Raw genomic sequence first — 10,940 nt, forward strand, 5'->3', positions numbered from 1 at the left:
TGATCGTAATTACAATGCTGGAAGGTGAGATATGCAGCTGTAATACCTCAGTGATATTGACTTGGCTGAAACATCATGCTAGTCATCATGATTGCTCGGTTGCACGCCATGTATCAGCATTCCAGAACGGTGCTGATAATTCTGCTTATCGCCTTTCTGGCTGTTGGTATTGTCAATATAGTGGTGGTCGCAATAACGATGAGGCATTTTTCAGGAGGTAAGTGTGCTTATAGATGACAGACTTTCAAAGCGCATCCGGCTCATTGATTCCAGAGGAGCTTGTTCTCTCCGGGACCTATCAGTGCGCTATTAAATTTGAGGAAGATGTGGTCCTTCTGGGTTCCGTAGCTTGGACACTCGGGATTGCATGGGAGGTCCTCACTCTGTGTCTCGCTGTCCGGATCGCTGTAAAGCACTTCCGTGAACTACAAAGACATTCGGCAGGCCAAATTATAAGGGACTGTTTCACGGTATTGTTGAAAACTCACGTGGGTTACTTTGCGAGGTGAGTTCATGATATGAACGTGATCATCTTTTCCCGCTGAAGTTCTGCATGTGTTAGCATGCTTCCTGCTGCTTGCTTGAAGCTCGGTTATATGTCGCCAATGATCTCAGCGGTATGTCGATCTATCCCTGATCTCTGCATGTGACCACATTTCCGAGTCATCATTTCTGTAGGACAAATACTCCCCGGGAACTCAGATTTATCTTGGTTTTCTCCAAATTTTCACGCTTGCTGAGATGTTTGTGCTGGGACCACGCCTGATCCTTAGTGTGCGAGAATATCATACTAGGCTCATGGCCGATTCAGATGCAGGTCCCAGCATGATTCCAATGTCTTTCCAGGAGCGCGTGCATATATCAAATGGCGGTGGTGTGTAGCATGGGAGATACTCGATATGATTTGTACTTGTGGGCTATTCTGCAGGAAGCGGGAGGGTTTATTTTTATTGTGGTATTTTTATATCTAAGTTCTGGATGTTCCGAGTACTTATCGTTTATCGAATATAGCGCTCTACATAGAGATGCAGTTTGGTTTTTTTGGAGTAGTGCTAAGTGAATTTTGACCATAGATCGTGACTTGCAAGCGTGAGTATCCGACGTTTACCTAGTTTTCCAGGCAGTGCTTCAACGATAAGAAACAATCGTTCGCACTTGTCACGACCAACGGGTGTTGTATATGGTGGACTCATGGCATAACGTCCACGTGACATCAGAAGCACACTGAAATCCCAGCGAAGCCAGTTAAAATACAAAGCGCTGCGGCGCAGACTCTTCCTTTTGCATTATGACGAATGTCCACAACCACGACGTCGTTCTGTTCAGCTTCTCAGTATGCAACGTGGAAGCACCGATGTGATACTATAATGCCTTGTCTGTCTTTGCACGCTCTCACGAACCAGCACGAACATCATGCATCATAGGAGTCCGACAGTCAGCTCTCCAATAAGCCTAAGCCGGCGTTCGGTCAGACAACCCTGGACTTGGACTGGATATTGAGTATAGAATAGAATGCGAGGTATAATACACTGTATACTGGTGTCACGTTTAAATCGTATCTGAAATGTCCATAATGGATCAATTGCTGCAATCAGCGTCATTACTAAGGCCTACAAGTGTTGATTTTAGTGCGAGGGACGGAAAGGGCTTTGAGAAGACTTACTCCTCTCGACACTTTTGCCAGTGCCGTCCATGTGCCATGCACCTTAAATCAAGCTCGGAACCTCCTCTGGGTATCACTAATGTAGTTGCAGGGTTGTAAAATCCGTGTCGAGAAGCAGGGGGTACCCAGAATAAGAGCTGGTTTTGGGGCCCTACTACCCATCCACTGTCATGATTCAGAAAAAAGGAGGTCAAAGGGGTCGAACTGTGGTCGTCATGGGATGCTCCCTCCGTTAACTCAGAGGTATTGCATAGAGCGTGGATAGAGTTGGACGAGAAGCGAATGAAGTGATTGTTCCGATTGTTCGACTTCATGGTAGCGGTGGCCTCGATCTTGTGACGTTCATCTGATAATGTTGGAATATCCGACTGGGCGCACTGTTGCAATGGCTGCTTCGTCCCTGCATCACACAACCGAACAGTGGTGTCCTGAGAACCGGTGATGATGCGAGTGCCGTCCGGCGAGAACGAGACCGACTCAACTGAATCAGTGTGCCCCCGCAAGGGCTCACCGACTGGCTTCCCCGTCCCTGCATCCCACAGCCGAACGGTGTGATCCAAAGAACTGGTGACGATGCGAGTGCCGTCCGGCGAGAACGAGACCGAGTTGACTGAAGAAGTGTGCCCTCGCAAGGGCTCACCGACTGGCTTCCCCGTCCCTGCATCCCACAGCCGAACGGTGTGATCCCTTGAACCGGTGACGATGCGAGTGCCGTCCGGCGAGAACGAGACCGAGTTGACTGAAGAAGTGTGCCCTCGCAAGGGCTCACCGACTGGCTTCCCCGTCCCTGCATCCCACAGCCGAACGGTGTGATCCCTTGAACCGGTGACGATGCGAGTGCCGTCCGGCGAGAACGAGACCGAGTTGACTGAATCAGTGTGCCCCCGCAAGGGCTCACCCACTGGCTTCCCCGTCCCTGCATCCCACAGCCGAACGGTGTGATCCAAAGAACCGGTGACGATGCGAGTGCCGTCCGGCGAGAACGAGACCGAGTAGACTGAATCAGTGTGCCCCCGCAAGGGCTCACCCACTGGCTTCCCCGTCCCTGCATCCCACAGCCGAACGGTGTTATCCGAAGAACCGGTGACGATGCGAGTGCCGTCCGGCGAGAACGAGACCGAGTTGACTGAATCAGTGTGCCCCCGCAAGGGCTCACCCACTGGCTTCCCCGTCCCTGCATCCCACAGCTGAACGGTGTGATCCAAAGAACCGGTGACGATGCGAGTGCCGTCCGGCGAGAACGAGACCGAGTAGACTGAATCAGTGTGCCCCCGCAAGGGCTCACCCACTGGCTTCCCCGTCCCTGCATCCCACAGCCGAACGGTGTGATCCCAAGAACCGGTGACGATGCGAGTGCCGTCCGGCGAGAACGAGACCGAGTTGACTGAATCAGTGTGCCCAATGAGCAAGGTCTGAGCAGCTGGCCAGTCCGTATCACGTCCGGATACCACATGAAGAACATTCGGAAATCGTGCACAAAACTTTCTCCACAACGGAGAACTGGCAGGCGAAAACGGGAGTGCTGATACATATAGATGTGGTGTGCTGTGAAGAATCATGCTGCCGAAGACTTGAATGAACCTCTGTACGTCCATTGCAGTCGATGAGACATTTGCGAATTCGGAATGGTCCTGGGGATGCACATGAGCGCTTTTATCTGACCTTCCGTAGTAATGTACTGACCTTTAGCCAGCGGCAAACGAGCAGAAGGGCAGTAACTGCACTGCTAAGCGTATCGATCAGGGCCAGTGACTCGAGCCAGAAAAAGACCCGCTCGTGCTCGAAGAACAATGCTATCTCTTTCGCGAGCTCCTTGTCAAAAGTTGTGTCTAGTACGTGCGAAGTCCAAAATCGACAGGAATACGACAGATGTTGGGGGATGCATGTTTTGACTCGTTCTTGCAGTCCGGGGTCTTCACTATTAGGTAGATACGACGACTTTAAATCACAGATGTTGAAGCAAAGACCATGTTTCATTACTCGGAGTGACGCAAATGCAAGATCGCGTTGCGCCATCGATACGTCGACGAAAAACTCTTGACTGGATGATCTGTCTGTCAAGAAATCGCGGAAGGATGCATGAAGGGGTCGAATTGGGGAATCTGCATTGGTGGTGCCGCTGAGGAGGGAGCCCATGGTTTTTACCACAAGCCCCACGTCGAGATGATCCTCTGAGTTTGGAAAATGGTCCCTCATGGCGTTCAGGGAAGCTAAAGTGAGAGGCTCAGCTGTGCCTAGTATTTGTGCCATCACCGAGCAAAATCTTGCTGGCGCAGTCGAACGCAGTTTCTGTGAATGCTGGACATTGGTGGATGTATCCCTGTGCATGATATCTGTTAGAATGAGGCGATACATATCGTGCAACAGCACGCTTCGCTCAGTGGAAACACGTGACACCACAGCCTCGTAGCAATCCATTTGAGATAGCCCAGTATGGGACTCTTTGATGTATTCGCAAGCGAGACGCGCCCACTCGAAAAGTCCATCAGCTTTCTCAGCGAGGACTGCAAACTCTCTGTCCTGAAAATCCAAGTCTTCCAACTCGTTGGACACGTAAGCACGGATGTCGCGCTCTGCGAATGTTGGTGGGATATCATCCATCGACATCGGTCGAATATGTCGAACACCGCGAAACTCGTTATTGATGTCATCAAGCGGGCGAGAGGTCACGATGAAGCGGAAGTTGTCTGGGAGGTCTGTGATTCTGGAAATGCCGGATTTTTTATGTTTGTCAGCTAAGATATGGAGGAGGTCTCTCCGTGTCTTTGCTTCACCACTCTCATCCAGCGCATCGATCATGATCACGATGGGTTCTCTAGTCGACCCAGATGACTTCTTCAGTGGTTCAATGAGAAGTTTCTGCCACTGTTGGATGATATCCGCGGTCTTCTTTAGCGAATTTGCTTTTTGGACTGCATCTGCCAATGCTCGCCTCATCTGCGGGTCACGGTCGGCCAGGTCGCGCGCAATCATAGAAAAGATCTTTTCGTGGCGACGATCTGCTTCTCGCTCGCGGTCAAAAGAGTAACAAGAACCAAGCCCCCCCACGTCGTCGAACCACTTAGCAATGGTGTGGGCGATCGCCGATTTTCCCTTGCCTGCAGGCCCAGATAGCCACAGCACGCGTGGAACGTCGTCCCCAGTGCTCCTGACCCAATCCGTGATCTCGGAAAGGATTTCCGTGCGCGTTCCTTCAAGGCACTCTTTCCTACTATCTAGTCCCGCGCACTCTGCATAGGTCATATCACTGAGCACCAGTATTTCTTCTGAAAAAATATGAATATATGTCAAGTTGCAAGGACGTCCGAATCCTCACCTGTATCGTGGACATGTATGGCTATATCGTGCAAAACCTGGTCCCGGAAGTCTTGCATGAGACTATTTAACACGTCATTGTACTTTTGGATCGTATCTGTCGTTTCTGAGACGACGTTCTTTCCGAGTCTCTTCCCTGTGATGATGGTAGAAGCTTGAGAAGGTACAGAGCGCAGCAGCGAGTGACACTCACAAAAGTTGCTAGTCTCCAAATAATTGCTAATGAAATGGGCGCATTCACGGATCTGCTTAGATATCTTTCCGAGGACACTAATAGCACGCATAGACAGTTTTTGGTTAAGCTTCTCGTCTTGTGTCATGAAGTCGTAAATGTCACACAACTTCTTGAGAAGTGCAAGTGTTTCTTTGTCGCGATCCGCTTGAGCTAGAATAATCTGCACAGATGATTGATGAGTGGTGTGAGATAGGAAGAGATCAAAAGAAAGCATACTTTGGCTGTCCAAGATAACACGCCCAATGCCATCTTTGCATATGGATGTAGCTGTAGAACTAGGTTAGTTCGGTTCCGATTGAAAGGAAACCCCATACATCCGCGATCTTCCCAATGACATCGTCGAATATCCTGAGGGGTTGGAGATACGTCTCCTGGAAACTGCTAGCATCATGCAAATCCTCTTGTGCACCTTTGGTAACAGACGCCGCAGTTGTCACAGGTCCCGAAAGTAGATGAATGTGCTTTACATCCTCTTGTGCATCCTGAAGTGCCGATTCGGTATCAGCTTCCCCTTCCACAACAGACGGAGCGGCCTGAACGTGCACGAACACCAAAATTTAGAGACAGAGACTAAAGGGCAAGTATGAGGACTTACCTCGGTGTTCGGGGTCGATAAAGGTTCATCACTTAGGGGAGCAGGGCTAAGGCTGCGAGAATCCCTCAAGCGCTTGTTGCAATCTCAGTCGCATTCCAGGAGACTCGTTATGCATTCTTGTGAACTCACCGGCTTCAACTTTTTCGCATCTTCCCTGAGCTTCTTCAGAAACTGACCGATTGAGCTACGGGGCCGATGCTAGACGAAGGATATGTCAATGTCAGTTTTGGAGTGGACTAAAGAAAGTGATCCTCATAAGCCACGTACCGAGCTTCCAGTAGCTGTTGCTTGACTAGATGTGTGATTTTCTTGAGTTGAACCCTTCGATGAGTTGCCTTTCCTCGGAGTCATCGCGATTTGCAATAAACAGTGGGAACAAGTAAAATATGGGCCCACATCATTTATATAAAACCATTATGGCACGCCTCAAGGCTTGCTCGAGGCAGATACTTTATTAGTCGAATAAGCCTGAGTCCGGTCCAAACCGGATCTAATTATGGCTCCGCTGCGCTATCTTCTTTCCCTGTCTTGATCATGTCTACAGGTACACTTCCAGTCTCCGTCCGTGACACTCACAAAAAGCGCGTACCAGATGCGTGCATTCACATCACACCACTGGGTTCTCCCCTCAGTTAAAGCCTAATGAGTGCCAAACTACCGCCATCCCACTACCAAAATAGAAACTTGCGATGCTCAATACTCCTAGCTACGATTCGCATGAGTCATATGCTTTTTCTTCGTGTATCATTTATTCAAGGTTCGCTCTCTATGCACAACCGCCTTCCCAAAGTAACCCCACTCGCAAATACCTCTCTGATTTTCCCCACACCGGATTACACAACTAACGCATCGTACTCGAGAATGATATCGTTCTCGCTAAAGTACTTGATCGCCTTCTTCTGTTCCCTTGGAAAACCAATTCGATACGTTTCTTCTGAAAAACTAAGACGCTTCCTCATGCTTGGGTCCAGAACCAGGCTTAAGCAATGTTCGCTCGTCCCTGCCGGCATACCAGCACCTGACGAATGTCAGGTACAACGAATGAACTTCCATCCCATAGGACTACCTCGTCAATCTACAGACAATAGGAGAGAGAATTCGAGTAAAGATGATCCAATGGGACGGAAGCCCAGCAGCACAATATATGAAAAGTTTTATATCAATATCTTTGACGCAGATATCTTGATGCTACAAGACTTACGCGGGACAAATGTTTCTATTCCATCTATGAATCCATACGTGTCTCCTGTGGCTGACACGATATATGAAGCGTTAGGCTGCCTACATCGGTGCTCATCTTCGTGTCTGAGACGGTCAATTCAAACAACGAAGCACCGATAATGCAAGAACACTCTGGTGGAAACTCGTGCACCTTGCTTGTATGCGGGCTAGATCTCGAAGAAGTCCTGGCGCTTCAAGTTAAACGGCAGCTCACCCCATGCGACGAGGACTTCAATCCGCCGCTGGTTCAACTGGATACCAAGTCTCATCTGCCTTTGCCTCCTCTGCTGCATACGTTCAAAGCCAAGATCCGATGTCGTGTACCTCTGCGCACCTCAGCACCATTGCAGCCCCTCTCTACATCGCTAGACCTTTTTCCCGACCACGCCTTTCAATAAATCTGTTGGTGTGTCTGTTGGTGCTGATGGTGGGGGTGGGGGTGGGTATGCGTCGATATCTGGCGGTGGAGGCGTTGACTCGTCCATGACGAAAGTCGAGTCCAAGTTAAAGTCAAAGATTTGGACTGTCTGGTTTTCGCAGGCCTATTTTTAGAGGCCCCGCAGTCACATGATGAAAAACGTGGCACTTTTTCCTTGAGTGACGTCACCACTCGAGGAAAAAGTGCCACGTTGCATGGTGCACAAATTTGGTAAGCAAGTAGATGTCAGTTCGATAAGAAAAATAAAAGTGCGAACAGATACCTTGGGCTGTGTACTACAAGCAGTGCATGTTTACTTGAGGTAGGCTAGCCGCTAAGTGCAGAACAGATCAAAACGTCGTCCCGGGACGTAGTTGGTAAGCATCATCACATGATCACTTGTAGGTACGTCGGTACTCAGGCTGTCAGTAATGCATGATGCTCCATAGGAATGTCAGATCACCCCTTGCTCAGTGCTGGCAACAGTTCCCACTATGGTGCCTCTAACAGCAGTGATAGTCCCGTGCTTCCTGAATACGATGAACAGAACAGGCAGGTAGTGGAAAAGAGGCTTCTCCGCAAGTTAGACCTTCGAGTTGCCTTCCTTGTTCTGATGTACATCATGAACTGTGTGAGTCGGTGTATCTAGTATTTCTGCTATTGCATTAATTTCTTGCATAGATGGACCGCACTAATGCAGCGTACGTACGAACTCGCGATTGGAATAGTGTGGTTCAATTACCTCTCGGTTGAAATAGTGCTGCAAGGCTGCGTGGTTTCGAGGAGGACCTTGGTATGACGGGGAATCAGTTTAACACGCTCATGAGCATCTTTTACGTGGGGTATTTGTTGACGCAAGCTCCTTCGTATGTATCAGCACGTTATCTTGCCGTGGCCCATCCGAGAATTCAACAGCAACATGTTCTTAGACCGTATGACGAGGCCATCGCTGTACCTCTCAAACTGCATGGCAATATGGGGTGCTATCACTGTGTTCATCGGTACGTACACCATTCACTGAATCGATATTGCCTAACGAGGGTCATGAAAAGGCGTAGCACAAACGTTAGCATCCATTCTTTTGCCGGCCTTGACTTAACGCTGCTTTAGGTATCATGCCATTCTTATCTTGCGCTTCATGCTTGGATTTGTTGAGGCAGTATTTTTTCCTGGGGCTATTTTCCTTCTTTCACGATGGTATAGTTGCCCAATACCTCCGAACAGCATATCCTGAATTTTTTCTAGGTACAAGCGCAACGAACTAGGATTACGGACAGCACTTCTTGCTTGCGGCGCCTCGATTAGCAATGCTTTTGGTGCTCTTTTTGCATCAGGGATCTTGGGAAGCCTAGATAGTACACTAGGTTTTGCGGCTTGGAGGTAAGAGGCGAAATATGTATGCTTTCAAAGTAGAATCGCTCTGATTGTGCTGCTGCAGGTGGCTCTTCCTTATAGAGGGGACTTTGACAATTGTTGTTGCAGTGTCTGCAATCTGGATTTTACCAGACTTTCCGTCATCGCCCAGTGTTTGGCTTTTACCTGATGAACAGGCCCTGGCCAAACGACGGATGGAGGAGGAAGTTGCAGTCGCAAATGAGCACAAAGACGCGCCTGTGGAGGGTTGGTCTGGCCTTGTCGATGCACTTGCAGATTGGAGGGTATGGTGGCTTGGCGCTGCCCTTCTTTTGATGGAGGCTTCTTTGTCGTTCTACATTTTTTTCCCGACACTATCTGCTACGATGGGTTACAACTCGACTATAACCCTCTTATTGTGTGCACCTCCGTGGATTTTGGGAACTGCAACCTTGTTTCTCGTGGCCAGGTCAGTATCTACTTGAAAGTCCGGAATGGTGAATTAACAATGGCCAAGGCACTCCGATGCTACTGGCGATCGCTTCTGGCATATCGCTAGCCCTCTATTTGTCGCCATCGTTGGGTTCATGATTGCAACTTCTACTATGAATGCGGCTGTTCGATATTTGTCCCTGTATGAACCTTCTCCTCGTCTCGTGATCCCACAATCTCAACGTTTTCTGTGAAGATTCTTTATGGCTCAGGCCCCAGTTGCACATATCGTGTCTTTGACCTGGGTCATGAACACATTTTCCCAATCACAGTCGAAACGCGCTGCGGCCATCGCATTAATCAATGCCATGTCATCACTTGGCTACATCGGTTCATCGTCAGTTCATAGCCTACTCTTACTCCGTGGTGCCGCTGATATGTCGCAGGTACTTTTGGCCGTCCCGTTGGGGGCCATCATACGCGAACTCGTTTCTCATATGCATCTTGACAAGCACCATGTCTATTGCGATGCTTTGGGTATTTAGAGGGCACCTGTCACGGTGCAATAGAGCTGCTGAAGCTGAAGAGCAGGCTCTAGGGCTGCTCAAAGGCTTCAGATATCTCTTATAGCACTCGTTGATCAAGGTGGCGGTGATCGGTTAAGATTCTATTGTGTTGGATAAAGGTGTAGTAGGTTAACTGAGATGTCTTGGTATCAAGTGATCAACTCCCTTGTCAGGTGAAGTTCTCGACAAGCAGATCGCGAGGGCGGTGAATGTGTAGGTGGCCTTCTCCATAAGTACAGTTTCTTCCGCTAATCCTGTGATATAGCTCCGCGTGCTAAATGATGGTTTTATTGATATCGAGTGTACGATTTGATCCCTTGATCCCTTGACGATTTTATATCTATCACCGAACCTGAATTTACTATAGTCCGACTGAATGATGTACTGAAAATGTTCGAAGTGTCCTCGAATATCATTCAGTGGCTACACCTCGCATGTGCGGAGACATAAGAACCTGCCGATCGACTCATCTCATGTCTGAATTCTGACAAGATCATCAGCAGTGACGGAACTCCGGTATGTTGCACGCTGGTATAATGACAGACGAAGGATGCCTTTTCCATTGCTCTTTACTATTCTGCAGGAAGCGGGAAGGTTTTTATTGTGGTATTTTTTATCTAAGTTTTGGATGTTCCGAGTACTTAAGTACTTATTGTTTATCGAATATAGCGCTCTACATAGAAATAGTTTGGTTTTTTTTGGAATAGTACTCGTTGCGAGGGCAACGCCTTTGTGGACATTTAGCTATTCTTCATCGAGAGCTGAGGGACACATAAGTGAGAATTGTAGTATGAATGGCACGCAGAAGACTTGCCAGGAACCCAAGCACGGAAGATGGCCTTCGTGGGTTCGTCACTCATGTCCATCATATATCGATACGCTTCGAGGGTAGCCCCAACTTTACCTGCCCGAACAAGTGCGTGACAGCGTTGTTGGTTTGCGGTTTGCCACAAGGACTTGAGGTCCCAGCCGAAAAGCTGCACAAGCACGCAGTTGAGCATGAATCAGATTGTTACATCATATCAACGTACCACAACAAAGTCCTCGTACATAGAATGGATGTCCAATTTTGAAAAGAAAGCGCCAGCGTTGACCGCGGCAGTAAAGTGGCCGGCAGCATCTCTGTGAAGCGCGCCATCCAT

At 48.8% G+C, this 10,940-nt stretch overlaps 5 protein-coding genes across 5 annotated transcripts; 2 read left to right on the forward strand and 3 right to left on the reverse strand.

Annotated features, from left to right (window-relative positions):
- Positions 1-1,659: 1,659 nt before the first annotated feature.
- Positions 1,660-1,977, reverse strand: F5147DRAFT_581027 (uncharacterized protein; the record flags this gene model as incomplete). Its single annotated transcript, XM_041431584.1, has 1 exon — positions 1,660-1,977. The coding sequence occupies one exon, from the start codon at positions 1,975-1,977 to the stop codon at positions 1,660-1,662; it is 318 nt and encodes a 105-aa protein (XP_041290184.1).
- A 3,201-nt stretch (positions 1,978-5,178) lies between these two features.
- On the reverse strand, positions 5,179-6,318 carry F5147DRAFT_762472 (uncharacterized protein; the record flags this gene model as incomplete). Its single annotated transcript, XM_041440589.1, has 6 exons — positions 6,076-6,318; positions 5,938-6,006; positions 5,809-5,880; positions 5,528-5,746; positions 5,430-5,480; positions 5,179-5,373 (listed from the first exon to the last, which is right to left on the reverse strand). Coding segments are annotated over exons 1-6 (690 nt in total), but the record flags the coding sequence as incomplete, so codon positions are not given.
- Positions 6,319-6,531: 213 nt separating this feature from the next.
- Positions 6,532-7,539, forward strand: F5147DRAFT_707191 (uncharacterized protein; the record flags this gene model as incomplete). Its single annotated transcript, XM_041438056.1, has 1 exon — positions 6,532-7,539. One exon carries the CDS (start codon positions 6,535-6,537, stop codon positions 7,147-7,149), a length of 615 nt encoding a protein of 204 aa, XP_041290186.1. The 3' UTR covers positions 7,150-7,539.
- A 359-nt stretch (positions 7,540-7,898) lies between these two features.
- Positions 7,899-9,862, forward strand: F5147DRAFT_580899 (MFS general substrate transporter; the record flags this gene model as incomplete). Its single annotated transcript, XM_041431573.1, has 10 exons — positions 7,899-8,078; positions 8,129-8,148; positions 8,206-8,313; positions 8,363-8,452; positions 8,558-8,644; positions 8,693-8,827; positions 8,886-9,269; positions 9,318-9,434; positions 9,489-9,629; positions 9,679-9,862. The coding sequence occupies 10 exons, from the start codon at positions 7,899-7,901 to the stop codon at positions 9,860-9,862; spliced, it is 1,446 nt and encodes a 481-aa protein (XP_041290187.1).
- A 676-nt stretch (positions 9,863-10,538) lies between these two features.
- On the reverse strand, positions 10,539-10,940 carry F5147DRAFT_654971 (uncharacterized protein; the record flags this gene model as incomplete). The annotated part of the gene is made up of 2 exons (XM_041433923.1): positions 10,539-10,775; positions 10,830-10,940. The coding sequence occupies 2 exons, from the start codon at positions 10,938-10,940 to the stop codon at positions 10,539-10,541; spliced, it is 348 nt and encodes a 115-aa protein (XP_041290188.1).

Source organism: Suillus discolor (genome assembly GCF_016758755.1).
Source record: "Suillus discolor strain FC423 chromosome Unknown F5147scaffold_47, whole genome shotgun sequence".
In the NCBI taxonomy this organism is placed as follows: domain Eukaryota; kingdom Fungi; phylum Basidiomycota; class Agaricomycetes; order Boletales; family Suillaceae; genus Suillus; species Suillus discolor.